At 35.9% G+C, this 20,745-nt stretch overlaps 1 protein-coding gene across 6 annotated transcripts in view; it reads right to left on the bottom strand.

The window, feature by feature from the left end:
* The window catches only part of rasal2 (RAS protein activator like 2), a 103,197-nt gene that overhangs the window by 6,220 nt on the left and 76,232 nt on the right, over window positions 1-20,745 (bottom strand). For 4 of the 6 annotated variants that reach the window (XM_051130640.1, XM_051130622.1, XM_051130656.1 and 1 more), the window contains 11 exons: window positions 19,962-20,074; window positions 11,560-11,713; window positions 9,574-9,672; window positions 8,939-9,493; window positions 8,711-8,855; window positions 8,483-8,627; window positions 7,151-7,387; window positions 6,758-6,959; window positions 4,059-4,258; window positions 1,379-2,339; window positions 23-154 (listed from right to left, as the gene is read on the bottom strand). In XM_051130640.1, the coding sequence (XP_050986597.1) occupies window positions 23-154; window positions 1,379-2,339; window positions 4,059-4,258; window positions 6,758-6,959; window positions 7,151-7,387; window positions 8,483-8,627; window positions 8,711-8,855; window positions 8,939-9,493; window positions 9,574-9,672; window positions 11,560-11,713; window positions 19,962-20,074 (2,943 nt within the window). Of the gene's footprint in view, window positions 1-22; window positions 155-1,378; window positions 2,340-4,058; window positions 4,259-6,757; window positions 6,960-7,150; window positions 7,388-8,482; window positions 8,628-8,710; window positions 8,856-8,938; window positions 9,494-9,573; window positions 9,673-11,559; window positions 11,714-19,961; window positions 20,075-20,383; window positions 20,500-20,745 lie in introns of those variants that run through there. The other 2 variants (XM_051130660.1, XM_051130631.1) reach the window with 2 other exon arrangements.

Raw genomic sequence — 20,745 nt, 5'->3', positions numbered from 1 at the left:
AGAAATTTCTCGCTTTTTGTACCTTCTCTACATATTTGGCATCATCTTTGCTCGCTCCTTCCTCTTCCTCATCTTCATACTGGCCGTTATTCAAGACCCATGCTGCCGTTCGCTCCACTGGGGACATGGTGACTGACTCTACAGGTGACTGTACCTTATGGACACATGCAAACAAAGCATTAGTTGTGTTCAAACGTACAGTTAAGGTCAAAAGTTTACATACACCTTGCAGGATCTGTAAAATGGTAATTATTTTAACAAAATAAGAGGGATCATACAAAAACACGTTATTTTTTATTTAGTACTGACCTGAAGACATTTCACATTGAAGACATTTACATATAGTCCACTTAAGAAATTGAATTTATAAAAATGACCCCATTTAAATGTTTACATACACTTGATTCTTAATACTGTGTAGTTACCTGAATGATCCACAGCTGTGTTTTTTTTTTGTTTGTTTTGTTTAGTGATAGTTGTTCATGAGTCCCTTGTTTGTCCTGAACAGTTACACTGCCCGCTGTTCTTCAGAAAAATCCTTCAGGTCTCACAAATTCTGTGTATTTGAATCCTTTCCATCAATGACTGTATGATTTTGAGATCCATCTTTTAACACTGAGGACAACTGAGAGACTCATACACTCAAACGCTCAATGATGCTTCAGCAGGAAACACAATGCATGAAGAGCTGGGGGGTGAAAACTTTTGAATTTGAAGATCAGGGTAAATTTAATTTATTTTGTCTTCCAGGAAACATGTTAAGTATTCAATGTAGCTTCTAAAGGGCAGTGCTAAATGCAAAATAAGAAAAAAGTACACATCTTCTGTTCAAAAGTTTTCACCCCCAGGCTCTTAATGCATTGTTTTTCTTTCTGAAGCATCAGTGAGCGTTTGAACCTTCTGTAATAGTTGCATGTAAGTCCCTTAGTTGTCCTCAGTGTGAAAAGATGGATCTCAAAATCATATAGTGATTGTTGGAAAGGGTTCAAATACACAAAAATGCTGCACAACCAAAGAATTTGTGGGACCTGAAGCATTTTTCTGAAGAACAGCAGGCAGTTTAACTGTTCAGGACAAACAAGGCACTCATGAACAACTATCACTGAACAAAAATCAAGAATCAAGTGTATGTAAACTTTTGAATTGGGTATTTTTTTTTTTTATAAATTCAGCTATTATTTTCTCTTTTGGACTATATTATTGTGAAGTATATTATTCAGGTCAGTACTACATGAAAAAAAAAAACACGCATTTTGTATGATCCCTCTCATTTTGGTAAAATAATTAACGTTTTGCAGATTCTCCAAGGTGTATGTAAAATTTTGACCTCAAATGTATCTAGATAAAGAAAGCTGTTTTTCCTCAGCTCAGTCTTTACCTGTTTAGTGCCTCGTCCTCCTGGAACCGAACTGTCTCTGGAGCATGTGGACTGCTGTCTGGATCTCTCGCCGGTCTGCTGTATGGGTTCAGTGTTGACGCTACTGCTGCTACGCAGGGAAGTGCTGTGAGGAAGCGACCTTGGAGTTCGCGCCCCTGCGTTTCCTGCCGCAAGCCCTACTCCTCGACTCTGCTGCTCCACCTTCACGATATGCGCCGTACCCGCGCTGCTCTGCCTCGGTACCGCCACGACCTGAGCTCCCAAGTGCTGGTCTGCAAGGGGCGGGTGCCAGCGTGCCGTGGGAGGAGGCGTTTCTTGTCCCTGGATGCTTTTGCGGGCAAGCTCTTCCTCCATGCTGCTGGTGGAGGGCATCCGTGCTCTGGGTGTAGCTCCACGGCCACCTGATGCACTGGGACTGGCGCTCCGAGAGCTGCCCGTGCTCAGGTTCTCCGAGCTGGAGTCCGGCTGCAGGGACTGGGCGGAGTGTGTGGACTGGGTCGAGTGTGTGGATTGTGCGTGCAGGTTACTAAGGTGGTAAACAGGGTTTTGGAAAGACAGCGGTTGCAGGCTACGCTGCTGGCTGAGGGAGGGATGTATAGGACGCCGCACCTGTGGGGCACTCTGAGGCAAGTTGTCCCTTAGCTGGGGAACTTTCGGATGGACAGGGGGCTGGTGGAGGTGTGGAGGGGGGACAGGGCCGATGGAGGCCTGAGAGCCCACTCGGCCTAATCGAGGTGGGACTTCATTGAGACAGTTAGGACCCGGCTGCCCCTGTGCCTGGTAGGAGTCCTGCAGGTCCATTAGAGATATACTGCGTCCATTCGGGAGTGGACTGTCTCGCTCCTCTTTGTCAGAGAAGCTCATGCTGTGAGTGGAGGACTGCTGACCCAATAAAGGATGCTTTCCTCGGGCTAAGGCCTCCATGTGCTCCTGGACAGGAGATTTGATGCTTCTCATTTCACTGAGGAACAAGATACGCAAGAATGAATATATGAGATTAATCCAGTAATAATATTGCACATTTTATTTTAATGGTCCAATTAAATACTTCAAGTCTCGGAAGTTTTGGAAAGTTAATTCATACTTTGGTGTTACAATGCACTGTGAAATACCAATTTGCCTTCTCAAAGAAATGTATATTGTAGAGAAATATATCAGAGAAATATATATTGTGAAGCCTTTTTAAAGAAATAGTTCACCCAAAAAAGAACATTTTGTCATCATTTACTCACCATCATGTCGTTCCAAACCTGTATGAGTTTCTTTCTTAGGCTGAACATAAAAGAAGATATTTTGAAGGATGCTGGTAATCAAACAGTTGTTGGTCCCCATTGATTTTTATAGCATTTCTTTTCCTGTTATGGAAGTCAATGGGGACCAACAACCGTTTGGTTCTTCAAAATATATTTTTTTGTGTTCAGTGTAAGAAAGAAACTTATACAGGTTTGCAACGACATGAGGACAAGTAAATAATACCAAATTTTCATTTTGGGGTGAACCATTCCTTTAAAGTTGTGATAAAATGGAAGTTGGAACAGACTGTAATATGATGTACATCTGAGTTAAATGGATTATCAAAAAAGAAAAGGATAAAAAAAAAAAAAATGCAGGATGGGGACTTGGTTCAATTAATCCATTACTGACCGGACAGACCAGTTCTTAATGCGATCTTTGAAGAAGTGTGGTATACGTCACCAAAAACTGTTTAGTGTTTTGGCTATGTACTAGAACAAAAATAAAATACCAAAGCAAAGCTTTGAATGCAGTAACTACTGTAATCAGAAATTCCAGAATTTTCAAGGACTTTAAGCACTACTTTTTTTTTTTTTTTTTTTCCAAGACTTCAATCCGAGACCGCACTTATCAAGCAATGTCTTTTAAAAAAAGATAAATAGATAAATAAAAATGTACTAATAAAACAAGCACATGCAAAGTATTACTACTAAAGTATTTGATTTAGATTGGAACTTCAAATAGTGTATTGCCAATAATTTGATTTAAATCATTGAATTTGCGAAATGACGCGAACCCATTCTGATCTAAATCTAATTATTCGCGATACGCGGTTCGAAGTCAAATAATTTGCAATACACAAAGTTTCAAACGGAAACAAATGATTCGCGATCAGACTGGAGCGCTTTGAAACAGTGAATCATTTTGTGACGCAATGGTTTATCTGATTCAGAGTTTCGAAAAGTTCCGTTTCACCCACCATCACACGCTTATTAAAATCATTGCAAGCAATGTTGAAATTTGAAAATGGATGTCTAATTTAATTTGCAAGTAAATCGCTTGAAATAGATGATTGAAGTCATGAGGTTGAATCAGTCGGAGCAGTTCCAGCATAAATGATTCAATTGATTTGGTTCATCTGTTCCTCTTTTTGTGTCTTCCGCCATGTCACACTTGACATTTTTATGACATTAACTGAAATAAGTGAAAAAAGTATTGTTTTTTGAATTTTGTGAAATTTGCTTATTGCAAAAATTAAAACACTTACTTAAGTAAAATTAAAGTACTTCAAGCACTTTGTACGAACCCTGTTTATTTTTGGAATAACAACCAAATAATTTCAGTCTACTCCTCTCACAAAGCTTAATTATGGCTTCCGATGATTTGGAATATACCGCAAGAGTCATAGGTAAAGTACAAAAAATTATGAAGTCCAACATTGTCCTACCTGTCTGCTGGGTCTTCAAATATCCTCTGCAGTCCCGAGGACACACTTCCACTGATGTCATGAGCGGAGCTATGGTCCTGGAAGCGCCTGAGCTGCTGCTGGATGGGGGTGGGGCTGGACAGCGAGCGGGTGATATCGCCAAGGATACGCGGCAGGGGCCCCAGTTTGGCCACCGTCGCCTGCAGGAAGGAATTGTCACCCTGGGTTGGCGCGTTACCATGGTAACCACATTACGGACCACAGAGGGCAACCACATGGAGCCCGAGAGTTTGAGGGTGCAGATGGCAGATTGGTGGGTTGGCAGGAGGGTTTTTTTTTTTTTTTTTTTGGTTGGTCGAGATAGTAGGCACCATAATGCATTGGTGGTAGGACAGCGTAACCATGGAGACACAGTGTGTCGGACAGGAAAGGGTGGAATGGATAGTGGCATGGGTAAACAGAGGAGAAAACAAAAGGAAAAAAAGTCAAATTAGGGATAAATAAAAGCAAAACCAAACACATGCTTCTACAAAAACAACAAACAGAAACAAACAAGGTAAAAATGGTCAAATGCAGGCCATGCATCAAACAACAACAGAAGGTTATGTCTGAGACAAAATTAAAAGAAAGGTTGAGATGAATTAACTTATGGCAGGAAACAAAAACATTGTGCAGGGAGGTTTTAATCGCAGTCAAAAACAAAACCATGCTCCAGACGCAACAGGTCAGCAAGAGTTAGGGGAAGGGCGCGTGGGGATGCGTGAATGCGCTGTGTCCGATGCCATTAGACAGAATGTTCCAGTTTAAACAGGGACATTAACCTTGAGGCTAACTTAACCCAGACAATGAGTTATGACTTTAACACTGCAAACAAGTGCAAAGCTTTTTTTTTTTGGTTGGCACTATCATTTAAAATCAGCTAGAACCTTACAACGTTTAGTGGGGATCAAGCATTACTGACATGAAGCACACAGATCAACAAAAGACATTTGCGCCAATACCTCTGAGGTGAGAAATGTGTTTCCTGATTTTGGCAATCTTAAAGGGCTAGTACAACCAAAAATGAAAAATAACTCTCAAGCGACCCTTGGTAAATATGACTTTCTTCTTTTAGATGAATACCATCAAAATTGCATTAAAAGTCAGGCTATTATAACACTGTTGCCACGGGTCGTCTATTATTATTATTATGTCCGTGGGTTGAAAAGACTGTATAATGTGATATTTAGCCCCTGAAATGCAAATTTTACCAGGGGGAATCCACACAATAACATGTATTTTCCCCCTGGATGCCATTTTTAAACTGAGGACCCAATTGGATGGGTTTTGTTGTCAAAAATCAATCATAATCAATCCATCAATCATAAAAAGTGCTCCACATGGCTCCAGAAGGTTAATAAATGCCCCCTGAACCGAATCGATGCGTTTTTATTAGAAAAATAACTATATTTAAAACTTCATTAACCGTAATCTCTAGATTTTGCTAACTGGTACACGTGTTCACGAGAGAGTGGCGTTCCAGCGGATGATGTAGGACCTAAGCTCTGGTAAGAATATGCTAGTCTCGCGAGAACCAAGTTTGTTTACAAGAGCAAAAGAAGCAGTTTCCTAGCTAGCTAGTTCCTAGCTAAGGAAAACCAGTATCCTCTTGGGTTATATCAAAACCCTTAAATTTTTCTTTACAAATTACATTTTGTACTTCTAATTCATGACCGGCTTATGCTACACCCACGTCATCCGCTGAAACGTCACTCTCTTGTGAACATGCATATGACAGTTAGTGGATATTTTTCAAACAAAAACACATCAATTTGCTTCAGGAGGCCTTTATTAACCCTCCAGAACCACGTGGAGTACTTTATGATGAATGGATGCACTTTACAGGACTTCTATTGAACTATTAAATATTAACACCCATTTACTGCCATTATAAAATCTGGAAAAGCCAGGACATTTTTTAATATAACTCCAACTGTATAACAGCCACTGAATAAAAAACTCACAATTCTGAGAAATGAAGTCAGAATTGCATGATATAAACTCACAATCGCAAGTTATAAAATCAGAATAGTCAGATATAAACGTGCAAATCTGACTTTTTTTCTCTGAATTGCATGATCTAAATTCACAATTATGAGTTATAAGGTCAGAATTAAAAAATATAGTTTTTATCTCTTAAATACGAGGCAAAAAAAATCAGAATTGTGAGTTTATATCATGCAATTCTGAGGAAAAAAATTCAGAATTGTGAGAAGTCACAATAATAGTTTTTAAAAAAAATTATTCAGTGGCAGAAATGGGCGTCCATAGCATTTGTATGAAAGAAGAAATTCATATACACCTAGGATGGCTTGAGAGTGAGTAAATCATGGGGTAATTTTCATTTTTGGGTGAACTATCCCTTTAAATAATTCTTAAATGTGCACTCAGTATTTTTTCTGTTTACTCAGTGGCGTTCATGTTGCATTTGCTTATGTTGTGTAACTACTATTCATTTCTATGCCAATTTTTAAAAAAAAGAAGAAGAAAAATACTGAGTGCAAGAGGTTTACATAACCTCTCTGGGTAGGCAGGTGCATTTTTATGCTCCCTGTTGTTATGCTTTCGAACAAATTGAAGCTTAGCTGTTGTAAATTTCTGTAAAACTAGACTGTAGCCTAAGGCAGATTTAGCTGTAAGAGGTATTGTTGCAGTACAATGGTCTGGAGGGATTTCAGTACCTTGTCCAGCTGAGACACCACCTCCCAGAGTAGTGAGTGTAACACTGACAGCTCACGGCCCAGGTCAATGTAGCCCTCAAAGCCCGGGGTGTTGGAGATCGTCTCAAGATTCGAGATCTCAAGCAGAAAACGGGTCATACCAGCCCACTCGTGCTCTAGGAAGTCATTCATGAAGGCCATGTACTCCTCTTTGTTTCCGAATCTGAAGTAACAGAATAAGAAATGCATGAGAAATTCGAAAGTACTAAAAAAAGCTCTAAGACAGAGTTTCACAATGACTGCATTTACACACACAAGAATATTCCCAATTTCACATTCAAAATCCTGAAACTATGAAATATCTTAAATTTTAAGTTTTTAAGTAAAAATCATGTAAGAGTGTTCCTGACATACTTGGCAAAGTTAGCGAGATTCTGGATGACTTTGGCAATGAGGGTGAGTGTTCGAGAGGTACGGTCGTCTGGGTATTCCTGCATGAGACTGAAAAGCGAAGGGGACATGATGGCAGGGCACAGGAAACGCAGGAAGAGTGATGCGCTAATCAGACGCTGACTGATATCCTGCTTCCCTCGAGCATGGCACTGCTGCTTCCATGATGCAAACACCTCCTTCAGTTCCCGTGGAAACACACTGTCCAGACCACAGCAGCAGGTTAAGATGGAATTAATGCAATTGCAAGCATGAGCATATGAACAAACTACAAACAAGGGAAACAGTTTAAGACTTGTCCTATTGCTCAATTTCTAAAGAAGAATTTTTAAAAACATTTTATAGAGATTACTCACAAGGAAGTCACCATTTTAACCACTGTGAGCCCTACATATACCCTTTTATTTATTAGGTTTCTACTTAAACTGCCATTTAAAAGTTTCAGATTAGTAAGATTTTTAATATTTTTAAAGAAGTCTCTTCTGCTCATCAAGGCTGCGTATAGTTGACAAAAAATACATAAAAAATAGTAATATTATGAAATACTATTACAGTTTAAAATGATAGTTTTCTAATTTAATATATTTTAAAATATAATTTATTCCTGTGATGCAAAGCTCAATTTTCATCAGCCATTACTGCAGTTTTCAGTGTCACATGATCCTTCAGAAATCATTCTAATATGATAATTTATTACTTTTATTATCAATGTTGAAAACAGTTGTGCTGCTTAATTATTTTTTTGAACCTGTGATTCTTTTTTCAGAATAGAAGAGCATTTACTCAAAATAGAAATATTTTCTAACAATATAAGTTTTTGAGTCTATCACTTAAATCGTAGTTTATATTGTTACAAAAGATTTCTATTTTAAATAAATGCTGTTCTTTTTAACTTTTTATTTATAAAAGAATCCTAAAAAAGTATCACTGGTTCTAACAAAATATTAAGCTGATTTCAACACTGATAATAAATCAGCATTAGAATGATTTCTGAAAGATCATGTGACACTGAAAACTGTAGTAATGATGCTGAAAATTCAGCTTTGCGTCACAGAAATAAATGACATTTTAAACTATATTTTCAAAGAAAACAATTATTTAACATTTAAATAATAATTCACAGTATTACTGTTTTTTCTAGATTTTTTTTCAAATAAATGCAGCCTTGATGAGCATAAGAAACCTCTTTAAAAACATTAAAAATCTCACTGATCCCAAACGTTTGAACAGCAGTGTAGCTACTATTGAAGTGTATGCTTATGTTTATGTCAAGCTTTAGAAACTAAAAAAAGTTACCAGTAAGAGTTGATGATCTTGCAGAAGGCCAGCTCACAGCACATCTTCAGGTTACTTTGGTGCTCTGGAAGCTCATTGCTGGAACACTTCGATGGATCTACTTCACAATTTTCATCTGACTCATAAAGGGCTTTAATAAACTCTCCTACAAAGCAAACACAAACATATTGTAAAGGGTCTTCCTTTTACACGAGCCTCTTAATACACCAAGATAAACATTCAATTTACCTAGTGCATCATGTAGGTACTTCTGTCCCACCAATTTGAGGTATTCTTCAATGGCTTTGGTGGCTAGCGTGTTCTCCCTAAAGATCAGCACGTCATGATCAGCGCAGCGATCCACCTCTGACATCACCAGATCTGTTAGGAAGTCCTAATAAAGAAAGTTCAATCAATTTCTAGTAACAAACAAGTGGTTTATTGCTAATTTAAAATAATGAGAACTTGAGATCGTACCTTCGCCCGTCCCGTGCTCTGCAGTATGTGCACGAGCGCGCTGGCCATCTCCTCTTTGTTCTTCACACTGATGACGGGCTCCAGCACGGAGCACAACATGGTATAGTTGTTGGTCACAAACTCCGCAAACTCTTTGTACTGCTCCATTGGCAGGATGGAGACAGTCTGGAAGCGAGATTTAATGCGGATGGAGGGGCCTCCACCTTTGGTTTTGCTGGTGGTGGGGGTGCTGACCGGATACCATTTCTCCACAAACTGTCTTCCCATCACTCCCTGAACTGGGATGTTCACCAGGCCCACATAGTTGTTTTTGTCCTTTTTCTTTTTTTTGTCCACATCGCGGTAGATGTGCACAGTAATGCTCTTAATGGACGGCACGCCGGAGAACTCAAAGTGTTCCCCCCAGAACAGGCAGTCAGAGCGGGTTTTGCTGGTGGTGCGGGCGTACAGCACGTCATCCAGACACAGCTCACAGAAATACTTCTTCTTCGGCGGCAGATCTTTGGCCTCGATAATCCACAAACGGAGGACGTTTTCCGCCCGTCGGCAGTTGTCCTGTTGACAAAAGCTCATTTTAAGCATAAAACAAGCAGGCATGCTTTTGTAATGATTAAAAACAAGCATCTGATAGTTACCTTATTAGGCTGCACAGTTCTTTTGAGGTTCTCCATCCACTTGTCCCGTTCAGCAGCAGAGGAGCAGCTGAAGCACTTGCTTCCACCTGAGTACGCCACCTATGTGAGGAAAGAGAGAAATTCAGGAATTATTTCATAAAGTACACTGCTGTTCAAAAGTTAGGGATCAGTACGATTATTAATGTTTTTTTTTTTTTTTTTTTTTTTTTTTAAAGAAGTTTCTTATGCTCATCAAGGCTGCATTTATTTGCTATGTGAATATATTTTAAAATGTTATTTATTCCAGTGATGCTGAAGTTTTAGTATCATCACTCCAGTCTTCAGTGTCGCATGATCCTTCAGAAATCATTCTAATATGCTGATTTATTATCAATATTGAAAACAGTTGTGCTGCTTAATATTTAGTTGGAACCTGTGATATTTTTTTCAGGATTCTTTAATAAAACGTTAAAAAGAACAGCATTTATTTAAAATAGAAATTTTTAACAATATAATCTATCATTTAAAAGTTTGTGGTCACTTTATTCTCTGTTTTGAAAGAAACTAATACTTTTATTCACCAAAGATGTGCTAAATTGATAAAAAGTGATAGCAAAGACTTGTATTGTTAGAAAAGATTTTTATTTTGAATAAATGCTATTCTTTTTATTAATCAAAGAATCCTAAAAAAAAAAGAGGTTCCAAAAAATAAATAAATAAAATAAAATAAATAAATAAATAAATAAATAAAGCAGCACAACTTTTTCCAGCATTGATGATAAATCATTTTAGAATGATTTCTGAAGGATCATGTGTCACTGAAGACTAAAGTAATGGCTGATGAAAATTCAGCTTTGCATCACAGGAATAAATTATATTTTAAAATACATTAAAATAGAAAAACATTAATTTAACCTGAAAAAATATTTTACAATATTACTGTTTTTCTGTATTCTGTAAAGGAGTAGTTCACTTTCAGAACATAAATTTACAGATAATGTACTCACCCCCTTGTCATCGAAGATGTTCATGTCTTTCTTTCTTCAGTCGGTAAGAAATTATGTTTCTTGAGGAAAACATTTCAGGATATTTCTCCATATAGTGAGCTTTAATGTTGCCCTCGAGTTTAATCTTCCAAAATGCAGTTTAAATGCAGCTTCAAATGGCTCTAAATTTATATACTTTTTAACCTCAAACGCTTGTCTTGTCTAGATGTGCATGAACAGTTTTTTCCGGTTCGAGTATGTCAAGAAACTCCCATCTCGTTTTCTTCCCCAACTTCAAAATTATCCAAAATCGCTGCAGAATTACCGGCCCAGTGTTTATAAAGTGAACATTGCAAAGATCAAATGCCCTTTACCAAAAAAAAAAAAACAATGATGTAGGACGATTTTTCGCAGAGACGAGACAAGACAAGCATTTAAGGTTAAACAGTATATAAACTGTCAATTTGTTTTGAAAATAACCTATCGTTTCGCTAGATAAGACCCTTTTTCCTCAGCTGGGATTGTTTAGAGCCATCTGAAGCTGCATTTAAACTGAATTTTGTAATTTCACCATTTAAGTTCACTATATGGAGATAATTCCTGAAATGTTTTCCTCAAGAAACATAATTTCTTTACAACTGAAGAAAGAAAGACATGAACATCTTGGATGTGAGTACATGATCTGTAAATTTTAGTTTTGGAAGTGAACTAATCCTTTAATAAGCATTTGAGAATTCTTACTGACTTCTTACTGATCCCAAACTTTTAAACGGCAGTGTAAATCATTCATTTAACCCATATGTTATGAAGAACTGAACTGCATCCAATTTACCCTTTCCAAAATATTTGTGGTTCTACTTATGTCAGATAGTTATGCCACAGTAAAAAGTTTGGGTTTAGTAAGAAAGAAATGTATAATTCTATTCAGCAATGATGCAATACGTCAAAATGCGCATAAAAACAGGGTGATGGAAACAGCTAATGTGATCATGGGAATAATGTTAAGAGGTGAAGTTTGTACCTCAAAGCAAAAGTCTTGTCCTAGGATGCTGCTGTGTAAAGGTTTGATGTAGACATCCTCCTCCATACTCAGATCCAGAGCTTCAACAGCGCTGCCTGGACTCAGCAAAGACTCATGGGAACAGGACTCTTTTAATTTGGGCAGGCCTCGTGACCTGCAACAGCACACAGAAACAGAAACTTTAACTCAATTACTTAAGACTCAGCCAGATCATTTAGTAATAATTACATCCTCTATTCCGATTCTGATATTTCAGTCTCCTTCCTCACTGGCTACACAGTGTCCTCAGCCACAGGAGATTCGATATGCAAATGAGAACCGTGACAAATAGTTCTGGCTCAGAAAGATTGATTATAATCTCCTTTTGAGGTCCTTCAGGAAAAGAAATTACAGAGTACGGCCACAAGGAGGCAGTCAAACATAAGAGTGAGTGTTTCATATAAAAACAATCATTTCATAATATGTATACACACACACACGCACACACATACACATACAATAATCAATTTCTACTTCTTTACTATGATTAAAACAATATAAAACAAATACAAGAATCTCACTGCTTTCAAAAAGAGAGTTTATACCTACGAAAAACAACTAAAGATCCACTTGAAGGGATATCCCAAGAGCATATCAAGATATTAATACATTCCTCTAATGAAACGAAGACTCCAATCCTCAGTTTTCACTTCATTTTTTGCTGCAGTTGTAGAGTTACTTCACCGTAGCTCAGGTGAGGTTAAAAAGGACGCAGAAAGCTGATGTGACAAACAAGAAAGAGGGCTGGCCAATGCAAAGTCCCCGTGAGAATGTTACCATGGGGACCGCCCTATGAGGAGCTGAGGAGCGAGGGATGAGTTGACTACACAAACATCTTAAACACTTCCACACACACACCTACACTTTACACCTGAAGTACCGCCACACTTGCACAACATCCACACCTTGACATTACTCACATGGTTGGGTTTTGTTTAATGAGGATTAAGTTTTAAGATGAGACCAGAAGAGAAAATACAGTCATATCATACATATCCAACCATATTAATGTTCTACCATGTTTTTAAACAGTCTTTTATGCTCAACAAGGCCGCATTTACTTCATCATAAATACAGTAAAAAAAGTAATATTGTAAAATATTATTTAAAATAACTGTTTTCTTTTGAAATATATTTTAAAATGTCATATATTTCTGTGGTGTTAAAGCTTTATTACTCAGTCTTCAGTGTCACATGAGAATTTAGAAATCAGAAATGCTGAACTGCTTCAAGAAATATTTCTTAAACAAGTTGTTTCTTATACTTAAAAACATATGTGCTGCTTAATGTTTTTGTGGAAAATAGAAGAAATAGAAATCTTCATAACATTATAAATGTCTTTACTGTCACACTGGATCAATTTAATGCATCCATGCTGAATAAAAGTATTAATTTATTTTAGTGTTTGCAAATGATTAATCACAATCGCAACCAAAATAAGTTTTTGTTTACATATGTATATTTATAATGTACATAAATACGCACACATGCATGTATATATGTTATTATTAAAATAAAAAATATTTTTATGTAATATAAATTATATGAATATAAATATATGCATGTACATATTTTCAAAATATGTACTGTATGTGTGTGTCTTTATACATAGTAAATATACACAGTACAGACACGTAACCAAAAACTTTTATTTTGGATACGATTAATCGCGATTAATCGTTTAAAAGCACTAAATTTAAAATAACTGTTTTCTTTTTAAATATATATTTGAAATGTAATATATTTCTGTGACGGAAAAGCTTTATTACTCCAGTCTTTGGTGTCACATGACACTTCAGAAATCATTCTAATATGCTGATTGGCTGCTCAAGTTTCTTATGCTAAAAACAAATGTGCCGCTTAATATTTTTGTGAAAACCATGACAGTTTAAATAGAAATCTTTCACAACATTTCAAATGTCTTTACTGTCACACCGGATCAATTTATTGCATCCATGCTGAATGAAAGTATTAATTTATTTTAGTATTTACAAACGATTAATCGCGATTAATCGCATCCAAAATACAAGTATTTGTTTACATAATGCGTGTGTGTACTGTGTATATTTATGTATATATAAATTCACACACATGGATGTATATATTTAAGAAAAATGTTATGTTTAAATTAAAAAAATATATTTTTATGTAAATGCATGTAAATATATTCAAAATATTCACTGTATGTGTGTGTCTTTATACATAAATATACACAGTACACACATACATTATGTAAACAAAACTTATTTTGGCTGCGATTAATCGCGATTAATCGCTTGACGGCATTTAAAATAACTGTTTTCTTTTTAAATATATATTTGAAATGTAATACATTTCTGTGATGGAAAGGCTTTATTGCTCCAGTCTTTTGTGTCACATGACACTTCAGAAATCATTCTAATATGCTGATTTAAATAAGTATTACCATGCTAAATAAAAGTATTAATTTATTTTAATCGTGATTAATCGCATTGAAAATACAAGTTTTTATTTGCATAAATCGTGTGTGTACTGCGTATATTTATAATGCATATAAAAATACAAACACATGCATGTATATATTTAAGAAAAATAGGTTACGTTGACATATTAAATATATTTATATATAATATAAATTATATGAATATAAATATATGCATGTAAATACATGTAAATATTTTCAAAATATGCACTGTATGTGTGCGTCTTTATTTACACATAAATATACACAGTACACACACACATACATTATGTAAACAAAAACTTATTTTGGATGCAATTAATCGTTTGACAGCACTAATTATTTTAAATCCTTACTGACCACAAACTTTTGAATTAAACAATTAAGAAAACGAATGCCACCAAGTCATGTGTCCTTGCTGAATGAAAGTATCAATTTCCTTAAAAATATTAAATAAAAGAAATAAACAACTAAACTTACTGACCCCAAACTTTTGAACAGTAGCGTGTATATAATGTTTATATATATTTATAGATATGCCAGTACAATCAATAAGTGTTTTACAGCCAACCAGTACAAAGACTGACCACAGACTTAGAGTATAATATAATCAAATTATGTAATACTACTACTGTACATAAAAGCCTAAAGATCATGACTGATAGGAAGAGACACAAGGTTAATCACTGGAAGCTACTTCTGTAATATACTGTAGTTCTGAAGAGCAGAGAAAGATAAAAACAAATCAATTATTGAATTTTGCAACTTAAAACCAACAAGGCTTTTGCTCGTTTTCAAGTTTGTTTTCAAGTGACTTTGCACACACGATCAGACAGTTGGTCACGCAACATGGACTATCCTGGCATAAGCGGCTAATAGAAAATCTGCTGGCATCGGTTTCTCTCGTTATGAGAAATTGTGGTGATGCCTGCTGACTTAGATAAAAACCAGATTACCACAAAGATTGGCCTCTCATCTGGCTCATATCCCAACAGAAGCCAAACACAGGACCCATCATTTATCACAAAAAACATTCATTATCTGTCCACATTACCGCATATTTTCCCTGAGATGTGATCTTCCAGTCAGAGTTGAAAATAATTTCGTTATAGGGCCTAGATATTGTGGCATAATACAAGACAAGATGTCGTCTTCGGTTGTACGAAAAAACAAGTACAGCACAAACATATGAGTGTGAGTTCTTTTAATAAATTCTAGTTTTTGAATCACATTTTCAATCAGCGTAATGAATGTTTCTCTGGATTAACTCACTGAATCTGTCAGGATATTTACTGAACCTTCTGAACCTAACTTTCAGCCTAAGTGTCCTAAGTGAACCGCCTGTGGTTTGTGAGACCGAATGCAATTGCATAAGACAATGCAGGATACATCTATCCATCTCCATTTAAACAGTATCTCTTTACGTCTTCATTTACAGAGGCGTGGTACATTGCATCGGACAGCTGATGCAGAAACAGCAGGGTGACTCCTGATGGACGGCTCACTTCCAGCTCTCGATACGTTTCACCTGCGCTGACTCGGACAGCTAAGCAGATCAGTGCACAGTCAGCCCGTATCCGGACACAGCTCTCCCACATTATCCAAGAAATCTGATCAGTCCGCTGGGACTGCGGTGCCACATTCAAGCTCTTTACAGTCAAAGCTTCCAAGTCCACTATGAATACAGGACTAGTATTTTCATTCAGACCACATAGTGAGAGGTGATTCTGCTACAGCAAAGGTCGATTACTTCAAAGCCTCTAATGTGCTATTTACATTTTCCTTTCAGCTACGAGTTCAAATGTTTTCCCATAGCCAGCTATTCAGCAAAGCCAAGAAAGCAGAAAACTGTAGCCTTATCTGAAGAGAGGTTTAGTTAGCTTAAGCTAGCTCTTGGCACGATCACAATGCATGAGGGAACCTATTAAAGTTGGGCGCATTTCCTTTGGCTTTGTTTGGCTTTTTGGTACATCTAACACTAGTTTTTGTAGCTTGACATGTAAATGAGCAAACAAGCAAAAACAAAAATTCCCCACAAGAAATCTGCTGTTTAAAAACAGTTTCAAGCCATATCCAAATGTACTGTACAATGTTTTTACTGTAATTTTTTTATAAGACAAACCTGTTCATGTAAAATACTGTCACAAGGTTTTTTTTAACAATTAAAAATATTTATCACCACATCATTTACAGTGGAAAAACAATGAGAAATTTCTTCTCATTTTTTTTTATTAGTCATTTATTAGGCATACTGTTTTACATGTTCTGTTATTTAGTTAAACGTTTATTGCTTTCTGTTTTTATTTTGATAGTTTAATATTTAGATTATTAGCATAGTAATATTATAACTTTTAATGAAAAATATAATATATGCAGACGCCAATATGCCATAGCGTAGCAATACCATCTAACACTTCAGGTTAGGAAACACTATTCACTAATAACTAGTTGCTTATTAGCATGCATATTACTAGCATACTGGCTGTTTATCAGTACTTATAGAGTTTTATTTTTTCCCAACTTAAATTTTTTTCCCCAGTTTTAATTTTTCTGAATTTCCTTTTTTTCTTTTCAGTTTTAATTTTTCTAGATTTGTTTTAATGGTTAATTTTATGTTATTCATCAAAAAGCAAATTCTAATTAATTGAAATCATGAAACTTACAATATTTTAAAATATTGTTAATTATTAATATTATTATTATGAAATATTATTAAATAAAATTACAGCAATTTAAGAGTTTAACAAAAATGACATTTTCCAGACTCTATTAATTTTTTTTTTCTCAAAAATGTTTGGTAAAAAATATATTTTTACCAAATTCTGTTTTCCATTAATTTTCTGGATTCCATTTTAATGCTTTCATTAAATATTAATAATCATATGCATCTCTATATATATAATATATATATATATATATATATATATATATATGTTGTGTAATTAGATTTTTCTGGTAAATATTATTTAAAAAGTAATGTTTTAATAATAATTTTAGTAGTAGTAGTAGTATATCATTACATTAATAGCATATTTCTACCACTGTTTCTTCAAAAAAACAATTTTATTTTGACAGGTTGCTGTGAAGACCTTTAAGTTTTTGTTTGTACTTGACATGACGATAGTTTCTCTCAAAACAAACGTTAAAATGCTCATGAAGTGACATATTATTGCCTTATTTTGCACGACCATATTCTAGATCCCTTAACTCTACCCAATACCTTAACATAACTACTGCAACTAACTACCTCACTTACTATATTGAGGGAAAACTCTAGCTAACAGTGAATATTTGTTCCATAATCTAAAGTGTTACCATATTTTCATAGTGTGGTTTGAATAAAAGCTTGTTTTTTAAATGTCTCAGTCTGAAGAGTCATATAGGGATGTACAGCATCTAGCGAACGATGTGACTTTGTGTAGTCAATAGTAAATGAGTGAATGAGTCAGCAGTTTTAGACACAGTATATGCATGAATGCCTAAAATGTTGCTTAAGCTGTCTCAAGCGCCTCATGAATTCTGCACCTCGGTGAGATGTCATGCAAAACTTTCAGGTTTCCATCCTCTCTTTCCACTGACAGCTACTCTCAGTCGTCACAGAAGAAAGTCTCTCAGCATCATGCTGACAATGACATTATTACTAAAACTGATGCAGATAGACTAGAAACTGACTACACTGAACAAAAGAAATCATATTTCGTCACTTGCAAAATGACAGTGAGGACAGGGAGTCCTAAAGATCAGATATGAAAAACTAATTGGAATTTTCTGCAGAATTTTAGTCAAATCAATGCAGCCCTGGCGAGCATAAAGATTCTTGCAAAACAAAAACAAGAAAATGGTATCGTATACAAATTATAAATTTTATTTTTTAGGTAAACTATCCCTTTTAATGCACCCAAACATGTGCACATAAGAGTATGCATAAACACAGTGACAGATGTCTGCTGAGAGTTCAGCTGTAATTTATCTCAATCAAACCGTCACATGCAGTTCCTCTGTCACGGCCACAATATCACATGCCCCACAACACTCACACACTCCTTTCCAGTATTACTTTATGGGCAAGAGCTCTGTACAGACAGATGCACTCAATCCACATGGAGCAGCATGAGAAATCAGTGTGATTAGAATCGCGTCTCCTCCTCATCTGTAGTCTAACCGCAGCAGCTGTGGCCATTAGAGTATACAGAGAGAGCAGATACACCAGCAACATAACAGCCAGAGCCCACAGTCCCCATCCTGTTCCAGTAAACGCAAACAAAAAGAGTGGAAATGCAACTTCTGGTTTGTCACCACAGGCAACTAGCCCCAATTCAGCCCTCGGGCCTGTGTGTAATTGTGTAATAATAACGCAAAAGTGACTGTCCCTAATGCTATTAAAGCCAAACTAAAGCAAAGCAAGCAAACAAACAAACAAAACAAACTGAACAAAACGTTGTTTGGGTCTGTTTAAGAAAACAAACCAAAACACCAAACCAAAGCAAAGCAAAGCAAAGCCAAGCAAACAAACAAACAAAACAACTAACTGAACAAATGTTTTTTTGGGTCTATTTAAGAAAACAAAACAAAACGCCAAAGCAAAGCAAGAAAAAAAAACAAAACAACAAACTAAACATTTTGGGTCTATTTAAGAAAACAAACCAAACCTCCAAATCAAGCAAGCAAACAAACAAACAAATAACACACAAAACAACAAACTAAACAAAACATTTTGGGTCTATTTAAAAACCAAAATTCCAAAGCAAAGCAAACAATAAAACAAACAAACAAAAAAAAAAAAAACACAAAACAACAAGCTAAACAAAATATTATTTTTATTATATTATTTTTCGGGTGTATTTAAGAAAATGCCATACCAAAATGCCAAACATAAAAAAAAACAAAAACACAAAACAAAACAACAAACTGAACAAAAGATTTTTTAGGTCTTTCAAAGAAAAAACACACAAAACAAAGCAAAACAACAAACTGAACAAAATGATTCTTAGATCCATTTAAGAAAACAAACGAAAATGCCAAAGCAAACAAACAAACAAAAACAAGACAACGAACTAAACAAAATATTTTAAGGTCTTTTTAAGAAAACAAACCAAAACAAAGCTAAAACAAACAAACAAAACACAAAGCAGCAGCAGCATACACAAAATAAAATAAAATAAAACAAAATAAAATAATAATAATAATAATAATAAAAAAAAAAAGATTTCATTTTGTTTTGAATGTCAAGATTTGTTTTTGTTTTTTTTTTTTTAGGTCTAAATGGTAGTCATGGGGCTAACTGGCCCCTGCTAACCTGCCAAACCATGTGTCATATAGCCAGCGCAGTCCACTAGGGGGCAGTAAAAAAACCTTGCACTAAGTACAGTCAAAAGCACTTTTAAGATCATGCCAAACATATATTAACTCAAATGAATCCAAACTTTTGACTTGTAGGGTAAGTGCAGTTTAAATTGTAGCTTTAACGCTGTAGCTTCATTAGGGACGAACTGCCAGAACGATTCTGCCAGAGTGCTGTCAGACCGCCTGAAAGGTTTAAAATTTCTTTTAAAACAGATCTCATGTTATGCCTGGTCCCAGCACAGCATATTTTCCAACCAGCTGCTCTCTATAAGACACAAGTATGAATTTAAGCAGAATTTTTGACCTTGTCATATAAAGCACCCAGCACCTTTTTTTGAATAGCAGCTTAGTTTGAAGCTGAAAAACGTAATCTATCACTTTACCTATAAAAGTTAAGTACAAAAGATAATCCATTCAAATATATATCTATTCAATCAGTGTAAAATTAAATAAAAATGGCTTTGAATTTATCATCTGAAAGATAAACGCACACCTGTCTCTTAAACTCACACAAGGAAACAAGGAAATTCAATGAGGTTCAGTCAAAGTTCACGAGAAACAAACAAGCATTAAGTTGTACCTGTCATTCTCCGTTGGTCGTAACGATGGGAGTCTAAAGCTTGTGTTGCGATCCAGCTTTGTTTGACTTTTCGTTCTTTTGATGGATCCTTTCAGCCGTTTACTTAAAAAACCCTGTGAAACAGAAGCAAAGAGAAAGTCAGATATGTTCCTTTAAGAAACTCAGTCTGTGAATGACGGCTGAGTGTGAGGCTGTGCCCGGCATGACTCAACCTTGCTCATGAGTAATCATCTGTATATACAACTTTAAAGTCATGATCAATTATATATGAACACCACTCGCTGAAAGACCCTGAGAACATATGACAGAGACAACGGCACCATCACGACAAAGCAGGCGGCAACTTCGCAAAGACTTCATTGACCTTTCAAAAGCAGGTTTGAACATTAAAGGACAGGCAGCTGAAGTAAAATCCAACAGACCGTTTCAGCAGACATATCAGTCTATCTTGGCGGTGAAAATGCACTCGCACCGAGTAATATGGGACAGCCAAGGCCGGCTGAATTGTTTGGCGTCTGCTTACAGCACAGTCAGTGCTTGCTCAATGTCTTGAAGAAAAACAAAATATTAATAAGTAACCAAGTCAGAGAGTTCAAACAGCCACCTGCGGATATAGATGTGAGTAATATTTGGTTCTGGGTCAGAATGAGCTGTTCTTACGAGGCGTGTTAGTTTTAGCAAAGCAGGAAGGAAGAAAAAAAATGCATGAGCGATTTCATTCATGACCAATGTAAGGGCGTTAATAACTCAACTCAGTTAAATTTAATCTGATTTAATCTGATCT

The sequence above is a fragment of the Labeo rohita genome, chromosome 2 (genome assembly GCF_022985175.1).
Source record: "Labeo rohita strain BAU-BD-2019 chromosome 2, IGBB_LRoh.1.0, whole genome shotgun sequence".
Lineage (NCBI taxonomy): Eukaryota > Metazoa > Chordata > Actinopteri > Cypriniformes > Cyprinidae > Labeo > Labeo rohita.
The sequence above is the reverse complement of the archived record's forward strand: the minus strand, read 5'-3'. Positions and strand labels throughout refer to the sequence as shown.